The sequence below is a fragment of the Takifugu rubripes genome, chromosome 1 (assembly GCF_901000725.2).
Source record: "Takifugu rubripes chromosome 1, fTakRub1.2, whole genome shotgun sequence".
In the NCBI taxonomy this organism is placed as follows: Eukaryota; Metazoa; Chordata; class Actinopteri; order Tetraodontiformes; family Tetraodontidae; genus Takifugu; species Takifugu rubripes.
In genome coordinates this window covers 1,677,149-1,701,894 of record NC_042285.1, presented here as the reverse complement: position 1 = coordinate 1,701,894, position 24,746 = coordinate 1,677,149, and the positions used below count along the sequence as shown (strand labels likewise).

The 24,746-nt window shown below is 45.9% G+C and overlaps 2 protein-coding genes across 5 annotated transcripts in view; both read left to right on the top strand.

Moving 5' to 3' along the window:
* The first annotated feature begins 90 nt into the window (after positions 1 to 90).
* vps25 (vacuolar protein sorting 25 homolog) lies at positions 91 to 2,904 on the top strand. The gene is made up of 6 exons (XM_003961002.3): positions 91 to 223; positions 1,336 to 1,481; positions 1,582 to 1,635; positions 1,708 to 1,796; positions 1,962 to 2,037; positions 2,222 to 2,904. Exons 1-6 carry the CDS (start codon positions 177 to 179, stop codon positions 2,332 to 2,334), a joined length of 525 nt encoding a protein of 174 aa, XP_003961051.1. The 5' UTR covers positions 91 to 176; the 3' UTR covers positions 2,335 to 2,904.
* An 824-nt stretch (positions 2,905 to 3,728) lies between these two features.
* Positions 3,729 to 24,746, top strand: part of wnk4a (WNK lysine deficient protein kinase 4a) — a 30,268-nt gene continuing 9,250 nt past the window's right edge. Inside the window, exons 1-11 of one of the 4 annotated variants that reach the window (XM_011617375.2) lie at positions 3,729 to 3,925; positions 4,134 to 4,760; positions 17,072 to 17,244; positions 17,525 to 17,745; positions 18,009 to 18,166; positions 20,447 to 20,535; positions 20,805 to 21,024; positions 21,900 to 22,260; positions 22,726 to 22,880; positions 23,371 to 23,444; positions 24,302 to 24,437. In XM_011617375.2, the coding sequence (XP_011615677.2) occupies positions 4,158 to 4,760; positions 17,072 to 17,244; positions 17,525 to 17,745; positions 18,009 to 18,166; positions 20,447 to 20,535; positions 20,805 to 21,024; positions 21,900 to 22,260; positions 22,726 to 22,880; positions 23,371 to 23,444; positions 24,302 to 24,437 (2,190 nt within the window). In that variant the 5' untranslated portion in view covers positions 3,729 to 3,925; positions 4,134 to 4,157. Of the gene's footprint in view, positions 3,926 to 4,133; positions 4,761 to 15,305; positions 15,468 to 17,071; positions 17,245 to 17,524; positions 17,746 to 18,008; positions 18,167 to 20,446; positions 20,536 to 20,804; positions 21,025 to 21,899; positions 22,261 to 22,725; positions 22,881 to 23,370; positions 23,445 to 24,301; positions 24,438 to 24,746 lie in introns of those variants that run through there. The other 3 variants (XM_011616884.2, XM_029850413.1, XM_029850410.1) reach the window with 3 other exon arrangements.

Below are 24,746 nucleotides of genomic sequence, written 5' to 3'. Positions count from 1 at the left end.
TCCTTGCAAGGAAATGACCACATATAAAGCCAAACATCATACCGTATAATACATGAGTTTAAGAATGAACACATTCACCAAATGTAAAATCTTTTTATTTTTGTATCTTGTCGGAGCCATTTGAGAGGTGGACACGCTTCCGGAACCGGTCAGCTGTGGACGCTACATCATCTGAAATGAGTTTTGAGTGGCCCTGGCAATATAATTTCCCACCATTTTTTACGTAAGTAATCGTCCCTTTTGTATATGCAAGCAGCATTAAAACTTGAAAAACCAATTAGCTCTCTTGTTTCCATGTTACTGAAAAGTAAGCGTTTTCATTTACGAGCTATCTTGTTGGTTTCCGGCGGCTAACTAGCTAACTTACAGATTGCTAAGGAAGTAAATTTGCACATCCACACTTAACCATAAGTTTTTCTAAACATCTACTTTCCCAACGTTTTTACTCTGCGACAGATTAAACCTATGGACGGGTGTTCATCAACGTTGTCTCGCATGGATTTAATATTATGTGGCTTCACCTGTTTGATTGTTAGCTTTAGCTGTTGATCTTGTGTCCACATACTACTTAATATTCACCTCCTCTTAATCTGGATACATGACCTGTAACTGTTTGAGGTGTCCTGCTGCAAATGTTAATTCCAGTGTTATTAACCCACTAAATGCGTGTCAGATTTTCAGACTGCCTGTTGCTCGCCATGCTTAGTGATTAATTTTTATAAACGATTCCTAGAAACGTGCAATGTTGTGACCTTTGATTTGTCTACTGTCTGTGTATTGGCCACCATGTACCTGACAGAAAAGTCATAGACTCTGTTCAAAGGGACATTTGTGCCACATTTAGACACGAATGACGTGCAGCGCTGATGGTTACATATTTATCCAAAATCAAACATCATTAACTTAAAAGGATTACACACAAAACTATCAAATATAGACAGTCTGCTTTAGAATGATGTAATCATAACCAAACCGACTTTTTAACTGTGATATTAGATGCAACATATTAATCTCAACCCAGTTGTTTATTGCTGTTATCATGGAAATGTTCAGAGCTATAAACGTGTCACCGTTTTTCATATTGCTAAAGTCAATCCATTATTTATTTTGTCATTAATAATGACGCACATATAAAACTAAACACCAAAGGCACACCTCATTTGTAACCCATGAGAACTATTAATTAAATCTTTAAATCTTTTAAATCTTTAGGACTGATTGTAGGTGCTGGCAGACCTATAAAATGGATGAATGTAAGATAAAATACCAGAATATTGTGAGCGGGCGCTCCATTTTGTGAACTCTTCATTGTATTCTATGTTTATCTCTTTCCAGTTTACAGCCCAATGTTGATACGAGACAGAAACAGCTGGCAGCATGGTGTTCCCTGGCTCTTTCTTACTGCCGGCATCACAAACTTTACACCCTGGATGTGCTGGAGGCTCAGGAAAGCCCGGTGTTCAACAACAAGAAGATAGAACGTATCCTAACAAGGCCTATGTACATACTGTACATACTGTACATACGGCCAGACCGCAAGACACGTTGCACTTCTGTCTATTGATCTTAACTGAACTTCAGGAAAACTATCAATGGAAGCAATTCAAGTTGTATTTGAGGAATTGAGGAAAAAAGGTAAATTTATTCCCTTTATATGTCGGTTTGCTGATGACATCGGGCGTTCAGGTGCGTGTTTTTTGACATCAGGGAACCTGGAGTGGCTGGATAAGAACAAGTCGCGGTGTTTAGTCATGTGGAGACGACCGGAGGAATGGGGCAAGTTAATGTACCAGTGGGTGAGTCGAGAAGCCTCCATGAGGTTCTTGTCACCAAACATGGATCCATTACGTTAGGACTTAATTTTTATGATTTCTGCCTTAGTTAAACTTTCATGGGTTCGATGAACTAAAGCACCATCTTTAGTCGTACCCTGAGATGGACCGATGTTCTCCTCTTTTTAGGTTTCCAGAAATGGGATGGTCAACGCTGTTTTTACACTTTACGAGTTGTCCAACGGGGATGACACGGAGGGTGAAGGTGTGCTGCATTCTTTACATATTTACATGAGGCATAGGTAACGCACCTGTGTTTTAATGCCTATTTCTCACACCAGTAATAAAATCTGACTGTGGATATAAATGCGAAGCAGCATGGAGCTTTATGTGAAGAGGTGCTTTGTAATTTATAGGTTTGTTTTTATTTCCACCCCCTGTCTTTCCAGAGTTCCACGGTCTAGAAGAATGGATGCTGCTGCGTTCATTGCAGGCACTACAGGCAGAAGGCAAAGCAGAAATCATCACCATGGATGATGGAAAGGGTGTCAAATTCTTCTAAAACCTGCTGGAGTTGCAGGATAAATATGAGGCACCTCAGTGCTCAGAGGATGCTGGTCAGGCAACTGGTGGTTTGTTCCATTTCAAAGCCTTTGATAGTTGGAACTATTGTCATTTATCAGCAGTAACTGATACAACTTGTCGCTCTTTTTTCAGGGTGAAATTGTTGCCATTTAAACATGTAACCATCAGGGGAACTCTCTCCCTGCCTGCTGTAGTTTTCTTCTTTTTTTTTGTATATACGTCTAGTTTTATCTCAACAAACATCCTCAGTGTAATTAGCTCTGGAACAGTTTGCTTGGCTGTTATTACCTGTCGTCCCAGTAGTCCAATCCAAAGAGATCCCAGGACACAACACCAGGTGGGGGACTTCTTTATTTCAGCAGTATGCGCTTGCAGGAGAGGAACTGACCAGCAGAGTGTAATAATACCGGACTTGATGGACTTCCGGTTCTCGTGCAGTAGCTACTGTGACACTCCTGTTTTTCCTCTCTGTCTTTTAAAGATGTATATCCATGCTTCCTTTTCATATAATGGGGGTAAAAAGAAAATAAATAATGCGTTTGTTAAATCTGCTTGTGCCTCTGTTACTGTGATAAGTCACCTTTTGGGCTTCTGATCTGTGATACGAACCAGGCCCGCAGAGATATTCGGAGCCGTCAAACTCCGTTTTGTCCCCGCAGCTGACGGGACGATCCGCTCCTATCGTGGGCTGTGTGTTCCTGCCTGTGCGGGCGATACAGCTCCAGGGACTTCTGGGTGGTTCTGATAACACCCAGCGTGCTCGTGCGCAACAGGTGGGGCCCCAATGTGGCCTTGCGTGATAAAGGTGTCCTGTTTCAGCAGCAGCACGAAGGTGTCCGTGGCGGGGCTCCCCCTACAGGCCGGCCCCCCTCACAACACCCCTGGGGGCGGATGGAAACGTCAACAGAGCCGTCAAGGAGTGATAAAGCTACTGATGCTGGCATCTTCCTTGGAAGTGACATCACTCATCAGTTTCAAAGAAATTTAGGAGGAAAAAGATCATCTGGCTGCAATCATGACCGTGCACCTGTCAGCGTGCACGATACCAAGAAAGATAAAGACAGGTTATGAATGCCCTAATATTCGCCTCTATCTATCTATCTATCTATCTATCTATCTATCTATCTATCTATCTATCTATCTATCTATCTATCTATCTATCTATCTATCTATCTATCTATCTATCTATCTATCAGGATCAGTAATGGTTTCCTACGAATCGCGAGCCACAATTAGAAAAACTTATTTACACACGGATGTTTGAAAGAGTCTGCAAACATTTCCAATCGTGCCGCAATTGCTCCCTTTGGATCACTGGATCCAGAGCGAAGGATCCGTGCGTCAGCGCCGCCCAGGGCGGAGTTTGGAGCGCGCACAGGACGCACAGCCCTCAAGGCTCTGTTGATATAGACAGCCCAGTTCTCTCTGAGGAGGTTATTATGGCAGAAGACTTGGCAAAGAGAAGGTACCAGGACGATTCTTTTTCTCTCTCAAAGAACTTGTAATCATGCCTCATTCAGCACTTTTGTCCTCAACTCGGTGATTATTTTACGCAGCGGCCGGAACGAGTAAGTATCGATTTGCCCCATCGGTTTGTTCTTTTAGTTAGATACATGTGCAGGTAAATGCAGCGTAACTTGAGACAGTCGTGTTAGAACACGTCTCGATAGTGGGGGTAACAGTCCTGTCATTTGTTGGAACCCTTCACTGACATCATGGGAAAGTAACTCGGAACTCGCAGTAATTGTACTCTCGTCCTGCTATTTCCACGTTTAGGCTCTAAACCAACAACCTGCTGCCATGTCACACGCACAGCTTGAGATAGTAGGACGCGGCTTCCCGGGACACCCTATGGACATGACCGACGACTGCTTATCCCCCGTCCCATCCGTGCTGAGGGCGCACGGTTTGGGCGCACGGAGGAACTCGTACGGTCTGCATAAAATCAGCATGGACATCGATTCTCCTCTGTACAGCGGCACACTTTCCAAAGCCTTGTCTTGGTCTGCTGAGAACATTCTGACACTGTCCGAGTCCAGAGTAGAGGAGGAAAAAAACGACTACTCTCCGCCGTCTCCGTCGCCGGTGTCCAGCCCGGCCACCGGCTCCATCACGCCCCCCTGCAGCCAGGAGCCAGACGCCGCCGCGCAGGGATCCAGCGCACAGAGTTCGGAGTCTGAAAACGAAGTTCAGAATAAGCAGCAAAAGATCCTCTCTCGCGTCAAGTTCGATGCTCAGTGGGAGCAGGACGAGAAAGAAGACGTCGAGACCAAAGCGGTGGCGACTTCGCCCGATGGAAGATACCTCAAATTCAACATTGAGATCGGGAGGGGCTCGTTCAAGACGGTCTATAAGGGACTGGACACTGAAACGACGGTGGAAGTGGCGTGGTGTGAGTTACAGGTAGGATGACACCTCTCAGGTTTCCCTTTTGAACACCAGAGCTGACTGTCGTAACACTTTTAATAACTTTGAATTTGCATCAGATTAGAAACAAATAATTCCTCTGAAATTCCATTTAAAGTAATTTCCTGTGTGTATAATCCCACGTCAAAGTGCTTTTCTCTTCCAACCAACTCCTCCTTCTCCTCCTCCTCCTCCTCCTCACGTTCCTCCTGGAGTAAACTAAGGTCAGGCTCCGCTCCACACGAGCTGACGCTTTCCCTACTTTCCTGCCCCACTAGACACTAATTCTCCTCTCAGGTTATCAGGGTTGATGGCAAGCAGCTAATCTAGTGCACATTATTCCTTGTTGACCTTGAGCCAGTCTGTGCCGGGTCCGCTCATGGCAACCCGGGTCATGCTGTCAGCAGTCAGCTGCAAGTGAACCACACTGCCTGCTGTGATCCCTCTAATCTCTGTTTTCATTAACAAGGCTCGCTCTCACAGCTCCTAGCGTGCAAAATGAGCCCGATCGGGAGATCTTTTCGGCATTAGAGTGCCAGAACTCTTTCAACTGGCCCGAAGAGCGCGCCTCGCCTGCGCCCTGGACGCATCACCTGCCACTTGAACACACCTTTGAGATCCTTTGGTGCTTTGGTCAAATTCTAAAAAATGTGTCCCTTTATTTTTAATTTTTGTGTGCCAACGTGTTGACACGCAGGCACCAGCCTGGGCAGCAGCTGCCTCGTCTCCGGCTGACATGGTTTGATAACGCAGCGGAGGATTTAAAGAATTAAGTCCTCCCTTAATATTTGCCGATGTGCGTGACAGTCTGGCAGCCACGGAAGCTGCCTCAGGTATAATGTTGTTTCCTATGGTTACCGTTTGAACTCGCTGAACCAGAAACCTCCCTTTTTAAACCGATCGGTTCGATCGTTCCAGAAGGGATGATTGAGTAGAAACAAAATGGCTCCCGGTCAATGGGGTTTCGTCACTAAGCCGGTGTAGATGCTTCCTTCTCCAAACGTCGGCAGGGGGTCCATTAATGCCCGCGGCAACACCCTTGTTTTTAAGGTTTTGTAGTGTGAACAGTATACACAGTGTGTGCTGCAGCTCGCTGGCCCGAGGCCACGGCCGAAACCAGCAGGCCATTTCATCTCTTTCCTTGAAGCACGAGCCAGTGGACTCGCCTAATCGCTCCTAATAAGCTTAAAGGTGGCCATTGTTGATGTGCTTACTGTTGTGGTTGGTTAACCTCAAAGACACGGATATGGCTGCGGTGGCTTCTTCTGATCTGGCTTCAGCGGCTCGTCCTCCGCGCGTGCCCTTGATCACATTAATCAACACGGCATCTGTCTGTTGGTGGCTAAACAGACCCCCCCCCCATCCCCCCACTGCCCTGGTCATGTTGACGGAGCAGCAGTCAAAGGTGCGTCATTGCGAGTCAGGTATAGAAAAAAATAAAGGTGCCCCTAATCTCTTCTAACTGCGTGTTCCAGAGCCTGAGCTGTAATCTGGAGGAAGTTCAGATGGTCAAACAGCATCTGTTTGTCCTCATTCCTGCTTATACAAGAGTGAATTAGTTACTTTTTAACTGAGAAAGTCACAGGTATCCACTTGCCAACTGTGTATTGTCTGCGCTGTCATCGCCACTCCGTCTGGGCGGGTGCCACAGGAACTTTTTATGTTCGCACACACACACAACCGCACATACGCAAACACACACACAGAGTAAACATTGCACTTCAAATCTTCCATGACATGCAGAGGCCGCCGTCAGGACAGGGATCAGAAGACATGGCTTCTGCCAGTTCACCCTTATTTAATAGCTCCATGCTCCTCATCTGCCCTCATCAAAAGCTCCGGATGTCCACAGATCCCCAATTGATTTGCAATATGTCGAGTCAAGCACACACCCTCGCCGTCTCGCTTGAGAAGGGTTCACGGCAAATGCAAGAGGCTGTAGAATACGTCAGCATGGCCACTTGTTAGGGGCTGCTCCTCGGTTCAGATATAAGGAGAAAAGTCTCGATGATATTAAATGTCTTTAGTTAAATGTCTTTTGCAGCTAGTGCTGCATTTATTGTTCCGCCCCCTGTTGTGACTATACATCTAAGGTGGAGATCTGAAGATTCCACAAAATCTTGCAGCAGTTTTGTAAAGTGAAAGACTTTTTTTTAGCAGTACCCAAAAAAGGTAACACAAGTTCAGGGGTGTTTTTAGAGTAAGCAAGACAAAAAAAACCTCCCCAGGTGGCAGTTACCTAGCAACCCTTCTCCCACAGGCTCATGGGTGATTTAGGTGGCATATAGGCCATATAAACTGTGCTCTGTAGGAAATGCAAAGGCAATAAAAGCTTGATTACCCCCAGTTTTGTCCCCTTCTGCCCTTTCTGTCTCCAAACGTAGAACAAATCTTTTAAATTCTGTATTATTTTCACCACTATGAAAGTGCAATTAATAGGAAACAGTGAATCACCATTTCTGCTGCTGTCTCATTAGCACGCCGCTGTATCAAGCCCCCGTATAGGGAATAGATTGCACAATAAGCGCCTCTATTCAGGGGCGGCGGACAGCAGACAGTTGTGCACCCGTGTTTCATTTTTAACCCTCAACCGCCACTTATCTGTTCCTCCAGCTCTGTGTACACGGCGTCGCCGCCGTCTCGCCACACTCACCTGTGTGTTCTGCGCGGCTGATGTTTACGAGGGTCACGCTCCCGGGTCGGCTTGTGTGCATTATAAAAATACCTCAGCACCCATCACCACGGGTGCATCAGGACAGGCTGAAGTTGACGATAGCGAGCGAGAGCGAGCAAAAATAGCAGCTTCACCGTCACTGTATGAAGCTCTGATGTGTCTAAATATAACACAATATAAAGAAAACGGTAATTACTGCTTGACAAACAAATCAACATGGGCACCAGGATACAGATATTATCTTAATTAAAAATTAGCACAAAATCAAAAGCTCTCTCACACACGAATCAGTTATTTCCACATGTTACAGAAAGAGACCTTCTCAAGCGCTGTTTGAATGACTCGTTAAATTTAAATGACGTTAGCGGTGAAGAATTAGTAGAAATGTTCCAACTGGCTGCGATATTATTGACAGCAACCGATTTTAGCTGCCTCATCTGTCTCATTTATCTTAAGGGAACATTTAAGGGAACGTTTCAGGACAAAAGTAAGGGGAAATGAATCTCCCCTGCTGCGGTGGGAGGTGGGAACCAGCACCGTATAACTGGAGCGGATCAAGTCGAAGCTGTAAAACCTCGCTAACATCTCATCGTGATGCGACGCGGAGCAGATCTGCGCTGGCCCCTGGGTCCCTCCACGCCTCGCTGTGTCACCTTCATCAGAGCGCGGCTCATGTTCGGTGACGTAACGCCATCTGAAGGCTCCCTATCAGCCCCCCCTGCAGCCAATATCAGCGCCTTCACTCGAAGGGCCGTCTTATCTGAGCCTGCCAGTGTTCTGAGGAGGAACTGATGGAGGCCCCCGCCGATAGCCTACATTTACACATGACACTGTGACGTGAGGGCTGTTTGTTTTCATCAGCTTGGTTGGAAGGGCACGCCATGCCACCTATTAAACTTGTACTGTACTGAATGTGCACCCGTTTGGTGATTGCCCGGTCTGGGCGCCGCCGCACTGGAGCGAGATAATGCCGTCATTGGCTGCAGCTGATGCGTTACTGTCTTGTTTTGGGTGGATAATGTACAGCGCGGTGAAGCCCCCGGGGCTGTTTGGCGTGTTTGAAAAGGTCAAGTAAGTTGGTGCGTGCATTTGCTTTAAACCAGGGATTCAGAAGGACACTTTTAAGGGTTCAGGGAAGCCAAAACCCCCATTTTCTTCAGGGAAGACGAGCACAATCGCTGGTTTGGATTAGAGGCCAAATTATTTCCAATATTGATGCAGCTGGACGTGAAATAATGAGTCAACACAAATGATCATTAGCGACTGCAGAATGGCAGATTGATGAACAACATTTCATTCTTTTATAACGTAAGCCGTTAGGCTTAATGCCCTGACAAATGATAAATGAAGGGTTTATAATATTCCCAACGGCCCGCCAGGTGGGAAACCCATCGAACGAACCGGTTCCACCGGCCAGATGTTATGACTGAGCCTTTATGCTGCAGAAGTCCTGACGCTGGCATAGACGCTCCTGACACAGAATCCTTCTGTGGATCAATTCTTTTCCCATGACAGCTTTCAAAAATCTGTTTTCCAGTTCCCAGGAATGTTCTGGTGTTTCACAGTCTCAAGCTACCGCTACTTCATTCTTAGGCCTTCTGAATTAGTCCCTCCACTCAGCATTCACAGAATTCTGTGCTTCAAGTGTTCTAAATAAAGCTGCAGCCTACCTGTGCTGAGGCCTGTCTTTAAGGTCTCAGATTAGCACATAATCCACTCTTAAGGTGTATCAATACACTGCAACTAGAGCAGCCTTGTAGGTTAATTGAATATCAGTCTGGAAAAGAAAACTATGCCTTATTGTGTCAACATGTTTAGTGCATCAATTTGAGGAGAAATAATATCAAGACTTGTTGTAAGTATCATTAGTTCAAGGTAATTTTACAGTTCTGGTTTCAAGGGAAGCGCATGTTCGCCCTACATTTTCTGCCTCCTTGACTGCTGCTTCCTAAACAAACACCGTGTTTTCATACCTGCTGAAGCGGCTGGAGGGCAAAGCTCCACGGTGTTACCTTTGGTCATTTCTGAACCGAGCTCGTGTTGGGAAAGTGCGGGACGAAGGTGTCGCGAGCTCGAGCTGCCGTGTGGGACGACTCGACCACACAGCCGCTCCTGTGCCCCGTTGGCGTCCGGCGCCTCGCAATAGACATCAACAAAATGCTGTTTGTGTTTTCTTAGTCAACAGAAGCTAATAAGTCGTGTTCCTCCCAGATCTGACCCTTGCCCAAGTTAAAGTGTGCCTTCCAACTCTGCGGGTTTCTAAACTAAGCTCACATTAGCGCGCTAAAAATATTCCGTTTTTACTATTTGCGGGACACACCGCGTTGAGCCGTCAGCCCAGGACTCCTAAATCTTTAACGTTGCCTGTGACTCCACGTGCGTCGCTCCGTAAACGCTATCCAGTCCCGTTTGCCGGTCACACTTGATAGCACATCCTTGTTTGTGAGCGTAACCCGACGCGGCCGGCTGCAGGCCTCCCGCTGCGAGAGCTAAAGAGGAGCGCCAATAATCTAGCTGGCAATCATGCTGTCCAAGCATGTGATGCATCGCTTCATGTTCCATTTCAGGTAAAGATATCATGTGCAACATCTCCACATACCTGGAACAGAGTCCCGTCCTGGTGGCAGGATGCTCGTACCAACAGAAAATGGACGCTCTAACCTGGCTAAACTGGAAAGTCGGTTTCCAAACGTGCCTGCTCATCGTCATTTCCGCTCAGCCCCAGTTGGTTTGGTTTAGCAGCCAAGAGAAGTCCCAACTTTCATTATTTTATCGAGGGAGCTCTTTGCGATGTGCTGGAACACAGCTGCGCAAAAATAAATCCTTTTGTGATCACCAAGTGAATCAAAGCTACTCATTCAAAAGATGTTTGAAATTCCAAGCGATATTCGGGGATTTCTTTCGGCGTTATTAAAAGCTGACGCGATGCTGCGTGGAGAGGAGGGCACCTTCTGGGCCTGCTGCTGAGCCCGGGGTCCAAACGGGCTCCGCTGTAACACCACAAAGGGTCAGATCTCTCTCCAGCGGGATTTACCCTTAAATCTTTGCACGCTGCCCACGTGCGGAGCTGCGTGGAGTCTTTGTTATCAACCAGAGAAAAACCTGGCTCCCTTCCTCGGGTCAAAGTATCTCTGTGTTTTGAAAAATAACATCAAAATTGAGCTTCGTTTTGATGGATTTGTTGTCAAAAGTTGTATCTATTTATATATGTGATCTTGATTTTTAATGCTCATTATATACAGGAACAAAAATAGGAGGCTTTACAGGAGGGCCGCCTCATGCAGCTGCAGCTGGGACGGATAATTATGGTGGTGGTCACACGTCAGCCATGTGGAATAAGCTTATTGGATGATTTGGCCATGTTTTCTCTTCAGCTTGCACTTGTGTGCAACGCTGTAAAGAAAGAATGTGCAAATACGTTTAAGTGCAGGTTCTTCCCATAAAAAGAAAGAAACGCAGCCAGACAATCTCATGAGGAACGTACCTGTCAACAGCCACCCAATATGACAAGGACAGAACTTGTTGAAACCCGCTGCACATTTTGTCTTCAAGAGGGAGAAATAACATCTTAAAGTAATTAAGGCTGAGAAAATGACTGAAAAATGTGTGGACTGGAAGATAAATGTCAGCGGTAATTGTGAAAAAAACCTTTTGACATCATTCTAGGTGTCCTTTAAAGCAGTGATTTATGTCCTGTGTCACATAGTTTGGTCGGGAAACTGAAAACCTCAGATGACCAAAACGTCCTTCGGCGCCCTGAACGAGGCCCAGTTCAACATATGTTTATCTCTAAAGGACCCTCGTGTGACCCATTACTGCTTTATTACATTTTCATAAAGATTCCTCCAATAAGTGCAGAAGTCACATCAGTCTGGTTCGAAAATCCATGAGCAGCAAAGACGTAAAAAACAAACAAGCCGCTGTCTTCTTCAGCGCCGAAAATGGCTCCTGACGTCTCGGTTAAACTTTGATCTTCACGCCTGACGTCTCTGTACGTGTCTGATTGCGTTTCCAATTCAATTTGGATGTGTTCTAAGCTCTTGACTCCCCTTTTTTCTATTTTTCTCCAACCGGTCATGTGGATTCGGCCGCTTTGCTGTGTTGTTGCGGCGGAAACTGGCGCCGGCATCTTGTGATTATTCTGTGGTTTGTCCTTTAAAGGAATAAAATGCTTGTTTCACACACATTCTTCACTGTAAAAGAGCAACAGAGCTCTTTCAGGGGTTATTGGGATCAGATTGGTGTCATCTTATCAGTATTTACCTGAGCAGGGAGGAATCAGAGGTCACATGTGATGTGTCAGAGGTCAAACTGGTCCTCACACAAGCAGGCATAGAGAGAGGATTGTTTTGAAATGACCGGGAGGTCTCGGTAGCGCCGCAAACATCCGAGGTATTTACATTTAACGACGCTCGGCGTTGTCTTCGACGGCGTGGACGGAGGGGGCGGCCCAAACATAGCAGGTGCTGAAACTGCACAACACGAAGCTCAGCTTGAAAAGGCGGAGGGATTATTTAAGGAGAGTGGTCTTAAAGGAATGTCCCGTACAGGCAAACACTCGACTGGTTAAGAGATGTTAAGAATACCAGAGTAAACAGACTAAAGATATGAGATCAAACCAGCTCCAGTCTCTCCAGCGGTGTGATGCAATGCAGCTGGAGACGGCTGGCACTGTGGGGGGGGGGCAGCTTCTACCTGTGCAAACACACCCCAGCCCCGACACGCTGACCTGCCCACACGCTGACCAATATTAGCTGCTTGGTCACTGATTTTAGATTTGCCCCCTTATGTCTGGAGCTAAGTTCGATGTTAGGCTCTTGTCTTAATTCACAATCGCTAAATTCAGATAGTATTTATTAGTTTCGCCGAAAAGTAAATCTCTTTTCGGATTTATTGTGTGATCTCGGTGTGAACAAGTACAGTTTCCTTCTATTTATGAGTGTCGTCTTTAACTACACAGGATTAATCAGGCTAGAAAAGCCCAAATGAGCTCTCTCGACAAGTCGCTTTTCACCACTCAGATACATGAGAGATAGTGTAATCCCGCATCTAGGCCTCTTTTCCTTGGACAGGTAATTAGCTGGGCGCCACAGGTCGGATCAGGTGATAGCAGCAGTGAGAGGCAGGTTTGAGTCCTCAATCCTTACGGGATTAATGGCTAACCTCCCACTGCCTGCTCCATTTACACAGCATGACGGGCTTTCCTTGGAAAGAGCACACTGCCACCTCAGTTCTCACCTGCAAACATCTGAATGCAACACTGTGCCAGTGTCGGTGCCTACGTGCTTGTTTATACCAAGTGCACGTCAGTCAGGGCAGGTATGCTGTAGAGAGGTGAGGTCAGGGTGTTGGTTCTTATTTAAAGAACTTTCTCTTTGCCTTTCACCTCGATCTGAGCTCGGTCAGATGCTGCCTGTGTTATCTGCAGGGCTTCCCACTGTCAGTATCTGGAGAGTTGTGGGGGGTATGTCCTTTTAAAAGCTACTGTAATAACAGATTGATGGGATGAAGTGGAGCGAAGGCTTCCACTTTGGTCCCTAAAAGGGTTCGGACAGAGGTGAAGAAGAATGGAAAAGTAAACTCGCACAATGACAGTATTCCACTTAAGTTGTCTGTCCCTGAGCAGCACTGCTCTTATTCTCTCTTTGAAGTCAGGAAGTTCAGTTTAATGTACACCGCAATTTCTAACAACCTTGTATTTGTTGTTTTACCCCTGGAGAAAGCGTCCCAAAAGCAAAGCCGAGGAAAAAGAAAATAGGAATATAAAACTGATTTAGTGTGACTCTCTGGATCTTGTTTTCCTTTTGTTTGGGAGAGACGACAGTGATCATCCACTTTAGCAGGAATTCACCACCTCTTTAAGCATATGAAACGACATATTTGTGGTCTGGTCTCTACATTTATGGCCTGCTCCAGCATTATTTGCTTCGAGGCTGCGGCAGAGACGCAACACGTCACACTGATACCCCGGTCTCCTTTAATGCCTGAGGAATTATCATGAATTTGCACTCTCGATTAAATTGTTGCAGGATATGGACTGAAAGCTCTGTTTGTACCCCTGAACACACACACACACACACACACACACACACACACACACAGGCCCAGGCGCGCACTCACTGCAGAACAAAACAGGACTGATTCAGTATTTTATTTGACCTACTTCTCACTCTGTGTCGACGTGACCAACATATACGCAGATGCTCACTCTGTCTATTAAGACTTCTTCAGGTTGTGTGTGCATGTGTGCTAAATGTACAGTATTAAAGGAGTGGTGTACACCCCCCGTCTAGTGTTGGCTGATATGCGGTGTCCATGTCCTGGTTGTCATAATAGGGGCGTTGACAGGGGCTCCGTAATGCCAGGGGCTCCTCTACCATCAGCAGCGATTATGTAACTCCACTTATATGACACCGAGTATTTCCAGCACCGTGCGCTGCAGACCTCCAACACGAGCGCGCACTACGCGAGCACGCACCTCTGGCGGGGGCTCCTCCACAGACCTTTCGGTTTGATGAATGCACGTCCCGTCGTTTCCAAACAGGCACAGTTTGTTTTTTGTGGGTCCCCCCTGCGTAGCTTTTTCATTGTTACGCAACATTTCGCGGCCTGGTTTTACAAAAAGGAGAGACAGTAGGAGAAAAAAAAACTGCTTTGGAGCATCCAAACCGCAGAAAAAGTGGAGATGTTCTCCCCTGGCTGACGTTCCAGGCAGATTCCCTGTAATTCAGACGCGATAATTGTGGTAACCCGCAAAATGTGCTGTTCTTTTATGAAAGCCGGGCTGCTTTGATGTTAAAAGAGTGGTTCTGAAGCATCATAGTTGGTCTGGTTTTCATCCTTGTACCATCTGTCACAGATTAAGCGCATGTGTTTGCTGGGAGGAGGTGTTTGGTTACGCTGCCTGAAATCAGCCAGCACTAATATTGTAATACAGTCAAATGACAGCATCGCACAGATTAGGCTGTGTTGTTCCTGCTTGTACTCAATGTTCCTCCACTTCTCTGTTGTTGTTTCTCGTTTGGCTTTAATGTGGCTCCCGCAGCCACAGGATTCTAATGTTCTGCTCCTGCTCATTGGAAACTGGCAAAGGTCGGCAGCTCAAGCACTCCTTAAATTTAACAAGGCCGCCATCCAGCGCGCCGCTGCTCCAGTAAGTCCTGCGGCTCTTAAAGCATCCCGGCCAACATGTGGCTCGGCTGGACGCCACGGGGAATGTGATTTCCCCTGAAAACAGGCCGCTATCCACATGAGATGACGCTCTCCACGTGGGGGTCTGATGTTATCGCTCTTAAAAACATAAATGTCCAGATGCACACCTAAACCCACTGACTCATTAACCCTGAGACACACTAAACATGCGTATACAGCCACCACTCACGGCTACAGCGGTCTACTGTGTAGCAGGGATATTTTTCAGTGAATTGAGCGCGTGAAGCCAAAAATTAAATTAAACCTGAACCGGCTTATTCAGAAGATGTAGTAAGACTTACCTGGACAAATTACATCATTTGCTTTTCCTCTTGATTAAAATGTTTTTCCTTTTTGAATACGGTTCATGAGGAATAAGCCGTAGCCTGTATTCACTGCATCGTCAACCGATCGCTATCGACCCAAAAGCAAAGCACCTTTTTCCAAAGGGGCCACAGTGTCTTGTGTTTGAGTTTGTTGCCTCATGTTTGAGTTGCTGGAGTAACATGGCAGGTGACTGACGCGGCTAAAAGGGCCCCGTGGCGTGTAAACAGTCCGCGTTCTGTCCTGCTGTGGCTGCCAAGCTTTAGCATTAGCTTTGTATTAACACGGAAAGAGTCGAGTGGAAGGGGAGAACGTGGTGGTCGGGTTGTTTGTAGGCATTAACATATGTACAGCATTTTTTCCCAGAAGTCTGCCTCAATGCAGAATTCACAGTCTTGGCGACTCCGAGGAGTTTTCCACTAACCGGCGGCCACTGGCAGAGTTAGACCAACAGAAGCTAAATTGGGCTATTCATCCGAGAGGAAGCACAAAAATGTCTTTGTTCCATGATTGCGGTGAGTTTTGGAAGCGTCTTTTAGTTTGTAATGTCAGAGCTCCCCTTAAAGGAAAATGTGATTATGTAATGGCAGGGTCACCCAGATGGACGGACCTGCGGTTTCCAGACCTGCAGCAGCCTCATTAGCGAGCCCGTCATGGTGACTTATCCAAGTGGTTCCAGTAGATTTATATGTTGTGTTTATTGTTGCCGGCTTACGTAATCGCACCGCAGCTCTGAAACTCGACGGTCAACACACCTGCACTTTTCTGGTTGACAAAACAACCTGGCTGTAAGGTCCATTTAGCCGTTTTACTGGGCTGTCCCTTCCGCCCAGTATCACCCAACTGGTCTGCCGTCAGTGCTGTAATTCCCATCTCGCTACTGATGCAAACAGGACTAAATGTCAAGATGGCAAAAACACTTGCACGCACTTTGGAGTGTCACTGTCAATAAGGTGTGTTGTAGGGCCATTTTGCCCCCCCTAGCATCTCCGTAACGTCAGGCGGTGCAACATTACGCAAGTAAGCTTAAAATAAACCTTCTAGAGTTGGCAAGTTGACATTTCAGTAGCTTTGGTGCGCGGTGGAGATGGGACAGGGGCTCCTCTGCTATGCAACACCTTGTAAATCTCCCGTTCTGATGAATATCCAGGTTTGGGCTGTAACGGATGTGCTCGCGTGCACAAGAGTGGCGACTCTTCTGTCCTCCCTGCAGACATTATATTAGCTTTCTGCTGAGCAGGCAGAACACCTGGGAGCTGAGGACTGGGAACCCGATTACACTGGTATAGCTCAGTGAAAGGATGAAATGCTTGATTATGTAATTAAATCCAACCCTTGTCCTGCCTATAAACCTGTTGAGGTTTCAGTTTTATGCCATCTAGCCAGCAAAACTGGCTTTGCCACACCCCACGATAAGCTTTGATTGTTCTACGTTTAAGTTTTAATCTGTTCACCTTTTTAATGCTGGGAAATAGGAGAAACGTCATGATTGATGAGGCCCAACTAATAAAAGGGCTTTGTTTATGTTACTATATAAATGCATACAGTACATCTGTATCCTTCTTATCACAGGTTAAAAAACAATTACAGAAAAGTTCTTCCTTGTCCAAAGTTTAGGTGACTTTACCAGCAATTATTTTAAAACAGAGTGGTTGCAACGGTTGTTCTGATGAAGAACGTGGTGGAATAAAAAAGTCAGTGTCTCAACAGATGCAGCGCTTGTGGGGAATTTCTGTCGAATCTGATCAGTGTGTTTACTGATGCTTCCCTTCTTCGGAAAAACAAGGCAGCCATTCAGAACTTTACAGCTAGAATAACAGACCTTGGTGGATGTTCTGTTCCCCACTGGCAAAATATGCACAGAAAATAGCAACAACTGCATGTGAGGGAGACAAAGATGTGCAATTTATAAGTATATATGTGAAAAATGTAGATCAATATCTGTCAGGGCAAAATTGGTCTGAAATCAGATAACATGGACTCTAACTGGCTGGATTCAATTAATTGGAATAAATGGTTTATCTTGCTGTCGTGGTCGAGTTTGAAAGCCTTTTATTTCCATTTGGAGGAAACGTTTCGAAGCTGAACACGCTGACACAGGTGTGACTTTTCTCCGCAGACTCGGAAGCTGACCAAGGCGGAGCGGCAGCGTTTCAGCGAGGAGGTGGAAATGCTGAAGTGCCTGCAGCACCCCAACATCGTCCGCTTCCACGACTCCTGGAAGTCGACGGTGAAGGGCCTCAAATGCATCATCCTGGTGACGGAACTGATGACGTCGGGCACGCTCAAAACGTGAGCATCTGCCCGTAGTTTAGACTAAAACCCCACACGTCATTTACAGGGATTGGGCCTAAAATTTAGGTTTTGGGTTTTTTTAAAAATTTGTTTCATGGTAAAAATCTAATTTTCTAAGTTAATTCTTCATGGTTATCATAGAAAGAGGATAACTGTGTCTTGTCTGTCAACCTGTCGTGTCTTTAATGCTTCAATTTATAGTTTGGAGAAAAGAGGATGATGATGATTCAGGAAGCGTCTGTCTGATTTAGCCTTGTCCTCCTTTGTTTATTTAAAGGTACTTGAAGAGATTCAAGGAGATGAAGCTAAAGCTGCTCCAGCGTTGGAGTCGACAAATCCTCAAAGGGCTTCACTTCCTGCACACGCGAACGCCTCCCATCATCCACAGAGACCTGAAGTGTGACAACATCTTCATCACGGGCCCCACTGGCTCTGTCAAGATTGGAGATCTGGGACTTGCCACTCTTAAAAGTGCCTCTTTTGCTAAAAGTGTCATTGGTGAGTGTAAATAAATGCAAACATCTGCCCAATGTTGCATTTTCCATCCCTTTCAGATGACCTTTTCTACAGAAGTGTTTTATGTACTGTACTTAAAAGGATCTGGTGGTTTTAATTTCAACCCTTAGCCTTAGTTCTTTTTTTTTTTACACCTTGGAGGCGACAACAAACAAGCAAACAAAATTCAACAAAAAAAAAGAAAGAAAGTAGTTATTTTAAACTCTCCCATGATAGATGCTGGATTCAGCTCTCGTCTCTTTCAGGAACGCCAGAGTTCATGGCCCCGGAGATGTACGAGGAGAAGTACGACGAAGCGGTGGACGTCTACGCCTTCGGAATGTGCATCCTGGAGATGGCCACCTCTGAGTATCCGTACTCCGAGTGCCAAAACGCCGCCCAGATCTACCGCAAAGTCACCAGTGTGAGTAAAGGAAAGAGACACAGACGTGATTATCCACACGCTCGTGCTGGAATTAGGTTCAGAGGATCCAGGATATGCCGTGTATACATCTGGATTTCCGGAATTCTTGGAAAAAAATGGGGCCCGTATGTAACGAAAGCCGCATTTTGTTTATTAAAGGATCATTGTTGCCCTTTACAAGGCCAACCGGGGGAAACCCGAGCATAAACTGACCACATTTCAGCCCAGAGTCGTGGGCAACTCACTGATTGCCACTGAGTTCAAAGGCCCAGTTTGATTAGTTCTGTCTGCCATCATCAATCGAATATTCCCATGTAGCTCGGAGCTGCATGTTTAGGTCGGAATTTGTTTTGAATCAGTAAATAAAGTCAAGAAATGAGGAGAAACTATCGACGTGACTGTAAAAAAGAACCAGACGCCTCGTAGCTGTGTTGGTCGTTACAGTCGTGGCTTTATAAAGTTGTATTTTAAGTCTCTCCCGGTGTCAAAACACAGGGAACGCCGCCACCATTGGTCAAAAGCAGGTGATGGTAGAATTATATGTTTTGGAAAACGTGTCTCAACCCCGACTCCACAAAGAGTGCAGTTTCTTTCCCACGTGTCACCTGTGCGAGCCAAACAACGTCTGACGGAGGCTGGAAAGTGAGAAAGCGACAACGGCAACAAGCCGCGGTGCTCCTGGCTCCTTCCGCAACGGCGCCACACGCACTGATTTTCCGTGCGCGGCCCCACGAGCTAACCTGGCCACTTTCACGATTTATTCAAGCCTCGGGTTTATGGCATCTGTCAGTTTATTGGCAGGGTTTTAAGATCTCTTACGACATTGAAGAGTAACCTATAAACTTGACCTACTGTAACTTTTCACTTGCATGACTGACTTCTGTGTGACATCAGCCGCCATTAAATCCCCCAGGATGGAAAACATACAGTTGCACCTATGGAAGCAGAGTGGAGACTCAACAATATTATGAGGCTACATGGAACTAGTTTTCACCTGGGTGGTCACTGCTACTGAGTTCTGTCTTTTAATATAACATACGATAATTTAATAATAATAAATAGTTGTTGTTTTTAATTGCTGCGCACGTGACAAATTAGGAAATGCATGGTCACTTTTTCTGACTTTTTTGGCACTTTTTCCTTAAAATGGGCCGATACAGTTTGGTTGTGAAACAACATTGCAGCTAATTTGTGATGCAAAATACAGAAAATAACTGTCGGTTCCAGTATATAAACATATCTGATAAATGTGAGTACGAGGAGTTACGGGAAAAAAGGCTTTTTTTTCTGACCTGAGTGGCATTTCGCAACTAAATTGTTTAAGTTTGTACACACTAAATACACTAAATGTGTTGTTCTACTGAGTGACAGGAAGCTCCTGTGTTGGCATTTAATTAAATAAAGCTCCTCCCTTTAAACTGGGACACAGTGAACAGCCAATATGAAAAGCATTGTTTCTGCAGATCCTATCTGGGCTCCTCCTGGGGAAGGACAGCGTCCCAAATTAGATTTGGATTGAGGAAAAAAGCTAATTTGCTCTGGAGGTGTCGGCGAGGACGCAACAAAGCCTCAGAAGCCTCCGAATCACAGTCAAGAAGTAGCGGCATTAAAGCAGCTGCACAGTTTGTATGAAACACAAAGCAAAGCTTTGTCCCTCCAAAACAGGAAGCAGAACAATCTTAACAAAATGATATCTCCGTTCACAACACAAGACGTCAGTTAACTGTGAAACATGACAGGCTGTGAATATGATAAAAGCATATCTGCTTTTCCCTCTGCTTGCTTCAGTGTTTTGACCCAACAGAAGCTGGTTGCTTGGGTATCTGCGGGCCAAACATCTCTTTGACCTCGACTCTCGGTGTTGATATCAGTGTTTTTACAGGGCTGCCAGCTCTGCTGTGATCTCTGTATATTCTCATGATAGCGCTGAGGAAAATTCCCTCATTTCATGTAAAGCAAGCAGCCCTGCAGGATTCTGTTTTGAGGTAAACTCTGCAGAGACAAATGAGGCAGGAGAGAATCCTGTGGAGGTTTTTTTTCGTTTTCACAGGCCAGAGTTGGTGTTATTCTCTCGTGTTGACATGATCGCAGAGCTGAATGTCATGCTGGCTCGTGGTAAACACGACAAATGTGAGGATGGCGTTAGCATACAGCGCCGTTCGGGAGTGGCCATTGGGCTTGAAATAGATCCTCTGATGGGAGAAGTGTGGACTAATTTATGGTGTTGCCAATCGTGCCCTCTGCTTGAAGTGACGTGAAACCTCTTTTTCATCTTCACAGGGAATTAAACCAGACAGTTTCTACAAAGTCAAAGTCCCGGAGCTCAAAGAGATCATCGGGGGCTGCATTCGCATGAACAACGATGAAAGGTAGGAGAGAAAACAGGCTGCCGTCACCAGTAATTCTGATTTAAACTAACCAGAGCTTTTATTTTTCAGCTGAAAATCCCTTTTAAAAGTATCTAATTGAATGTCAGTTTTATATTATTCCTTTCTTTACATTGAAAGAGCTGACAAAAAGAAAACAAAATTCATACTTTAACTGCAACTGAATATTCAACAAGGTTTTTTCCGCCCTATTCTTAAACTGCAACATTAAACAACCAGCTTGTGCACATCTATAATGATTTTCTCCGCAGGTACACCATTCAGGACCTCTTGGATCACCCCTTCTTCCAGGAGAACAACGGCGTGCACGTGGAGCTGGCGGAGGAGGACGACATGGTGAAGCCAGGCCTGAAGCTGTGGCTGCGCATGGACGACACAAAGAAGCTCCACGGGAAGTACAAGGACAACAACGCCATCGAGTTCCTCTTTGAGCTCTACAAAGACGTGCCCGAGGAGGTGGCTCAGGAGATGGTACGATGACGCAGAAGCACCGTCTTCTCTCACGGTTTGACGCAGACATTAGTCAGAAAACAGAGTCGTCGGTACCAGATTATGAAACGGAGGTGACGTCAGACTCTGGTCATTTCTCAAGGGAGCAGAATAGTGTCAGATATTGAACTCTGTGAAGAGGCTTTTTTAAAAAAAAAGAAAGACATTAGCCTTTAGATTCTGATTCTGTTGTGGTTTAAATCACATCAAAGCAAGTGATGTCATTTATTTAGCATTATGGGTGTTTTGATTTCATGGTTTTTACAGTGAAAAACAGCCTCACCGATGCACCCTGCTGCCCTTTGTTCTCTCGAATGGTTCCGTTCTGAGATACACAGATCGGACTGTGTCAAGGTCGCGGCTGGACATTTAATCATCAGTCGCTCGAAATGTGAGAGCGCGTCTCAGGAAGCAGCCGAGGTCGCGCCTTTAATAATATAATGGTGCTCTCGCTCGTTACGAAACGGCTTGTCGTGTCCTCCAGAGCCCCCCCGGTGGAGGTCACTTTTAATGAAAAGGCCAGGCCTCACACGTTTACTTCTTAGCCGACGTTTTCATCAAAATCAAATTTAGTATCAGTTGAAATCAAGTCCCACCGATGTAATCTGGTGTAATCTAATTATGTGCTGAGAGGTCAGATCAGACTGAGTGTCCCGCTGCTGTGGAAGAGAGTACATGTACTCCATTACAGGTTTGAAGGACATTTCTTTTAGAAATTCACACTACTAATGTAACCGTCAGCAGTGTAATCTGAGGAGATTTTACTCTATTAGATCCTGAAAAGCTTGGCACAGATCAGTGGAGGCGTTGAGGGTGCACTCTGATCATATCTGTGTTGTCTGTTACCCGTGATGCAGGTGGTGCTCGGGTTCGTGTGCGAAGCCGACTTCAAAATGGTGGCCAAGGCCATACGGGACAGGGTGACAGCCATCAAGCGGCAAAGGGAGAAGATGAGGAAGCAGGCGGAGGAGCATAAGAAGAAGCAGCAGCAGGAAGCCATAGAAGAAGAGCCGGAACCTCCGCCTGTTTTGCCCAAAGTTTTCGACGCCGTCCCGGTGGAGTCTCCACCCCAAGCCCTAACCCCGCTGGCTCCCATCCTGTCCCCGGTCACCAGCTCCGTGGACTCTGGCGTCAGCTCCAGCTACCCCGCAGAGCCGGAGGAGCCTGAGGCCGACCAGCACTTCCACATGCGCCACAACAGCCTGTCATCTGCTAACTGTGAGCTGTCTAACATCACACTCATGTTTTGTCCCCCCAAAACCCAGAAACATTTAAACGAAAGTAGCAAGATAATATGCCGACAGTCACGTCAGATATGAGAATATCACCAGGCGTGATGAGTAAATACAGTTCCAGAGATTTGGAATCATTTCTGCTCTTTATTATTAACTGGTTAAAGTGCATTTGTTCCGTCCTTTACTATGACAACTAAACATAAATGAAGATGGGATATTCGGAGTGGGACATTAAAATCCTTCACTCTCATGTAGTGCGTGCTTTTCTGAAGGATTTTTCACCCCAAATAATCTCTTCGGCTGGACCACGGTAACCTCACGTGTCCCCAGAACAGTACGACTCCACACTGGAACTTTTATTGTGTCGCGCCTATTAGTAGAGAGACATTTGCGCTGGTCAGGCTTCAGCTGGTCACATGCCAACGGCTTTTGTACTTTGTTGAAACAGCTGACTGCGAGACAGACGGCTATCTGAGCTCCTCTGGTCTTCAGGATCCACTGGAGGCCGCCAGCTTTAACTCGCAGGCCACACCTCCTGCCACATACAACGAAGGCGCACCAACTGGAAACGGTTTCCCCATCGCGGCTCTGCGCTTCCCCTCAGTGAGTGACCTTGATGGTGAAATTGGTGGATGACTGACATTAAAGAGACCTCACTGAAAGATTGGACTCCGCCCACGACGTGCCATTTAGACTTTATGTGTCTCCGATCCTTTCAAAGTAATGGCTTTTCCCAGCAGCTGAAGCTAATCAGTCTTGGCAACAGCATGTTATTAGTATTTACTGAAACGCACGTGTTTGTGGTCAGAGGTCGCCGGTGTAACCTCTTTTATCTGGAGCTGTGCTCACCTTGGGCGCAGCTGAAGCTAATGGAAATGTCATTAGTTTTAATTGAATCTGAGTCAAAACCAAATTATGAATCAGAAATTAGCGTCTAATTATGGCAGCAGATAGAAAGGTGGGCGGAGGGAGACGTGGCGCGGAATATTTGGCCGCCTCTACAAAGATAGCAGATGATGGAAGAAGTCGTAGTCTTTGTTTAAGTTTAAAACACGATTTTTACCCTTCTGTGATCCCTCATTTGTATTCACAGAGCATCGCTGTATCCAACAGCATAGAGAACGGAAACTCGAGATCTCCGAGTGGCCTCAACTCACCTGTGGACAGGTAACATTCTGCAGCTTCTATTGCAGAAATGTCTTCTTTTTCTCCCTCCCTCCTCCACATCTGTGAGGCTGTGACACCGAGCTCGGGGCTTTCAGGGGTCTGTGTTTTTATTGCAGTGGCCTCTCACAGGTTGCACGCTCTGCTGTAACTAAGGCCCTGTTTACCATGTTTGTGGGATGTTGAGGAGAGAGCAGCATATAAAACCCTTACCTAAACACCACCTAAAACAATGTGGCCATTTCACTCAGGATCCCAAAGTCTTACTATTTTAGAAGGTGACTATTAAGGCACCACCAGTGATGGGCTACATTCACACCCTCAGCTCTTTCTCATTACTAACGAGCAGATGTTTAATCACAAACCTTTTTGAAGACTAATATTTAATTTTATCAGTATGTATTTGGTGAAAGCTTGGTTTTCTTGCAGCTACAGTAACTCCTGAGTTGAGGAGTTTTCTTTTAAAGAGACGGGCAGATGGTGCCAAACAGAAGGCCTGTTAATGTTTGCAGAATGTAGATGGAAGCAGTCTCTGGGTGCAGTAATCCAAAAAGATCCATGAGGCGCAATTAGCTCACACAGGAGTTTTAAATAACCCAACATATCAAAAACTCTTTTATTGTATAAATACAAAAGCCTAGAAGGAACAGCAGCTTCTTAAAGACTGTGAGCACGTTGGGTTTAATGTTATTTATAGCCCAGAGAGCACATTAGTGCTTTATTAGACGCGTTAGCGGGCTAACAGCAAAGGCCATGAAGGATGCTTGATTTACTTTTATGTATCTTTATGTTGTAGGTGATGAAATGAGAGATGACTCTGGGGGTCATTTTTTTCTAAAAACAACCATGTGTCCTTGCAGTTACGCCTCTGACGTGACCTCGGGTTTGAGTGATGGCTACGAGGGCCTATCGGAGAAGAGCGAGAAAACGGCCGCCAGGAAAACTGCTGGGAAGATGTTCAGAAGGAGGGCGCGATCAAGGCTGCGCATCACAGGGGTACGATCCCTCTGAAGTTTAGCTTGATTAGTCAGTAAGGTCTGATTAGCAATGTGAGGTGCGTTTGTCCTTTTCAGGAGGCCTCAGTTTCTAATCAGAACACTTGACTTTCTTTAAATGAGTGTTTTAAATTTGCAGACATGAAAGATAAATCCAAGGAAAACAGCAGCGCGACGAGTACCGGTACATCTAACACAGAGTACACACCATGTGCTTTACAGGGGACCCAAAGACGTTTTCATGTGTTTGCCCACACACAGAAACATATTGTTCCGTTTGTGTTCAGCTTTGCTGGGTGGTTTGGAGAAC

Bases quoted from the DNA above. Each gene is read 5' to 3' on its own strand.
- vps25 (XM_003961002.3), top strand. From the start codon at position 177: ATGAGTTTTGAGTGGCCCTGGCAATATAATTTCCCACCATTTTTTAC. The intron at 1,636-1,707 runs GTAAATTTATTC...TTTTGACATCAG, and splicing joins TGAGGAATTGAGGAAAAAAG to GGAACCTGGAGTGGCTGGAT. The intron at 2,038-2,221 runs GTGTGCTGCATT...CTGTCTTTCCAG, and splicing joins GGATGACACGGAGGGTGAAG to AGTTCCACGGTCTAGAAGAA.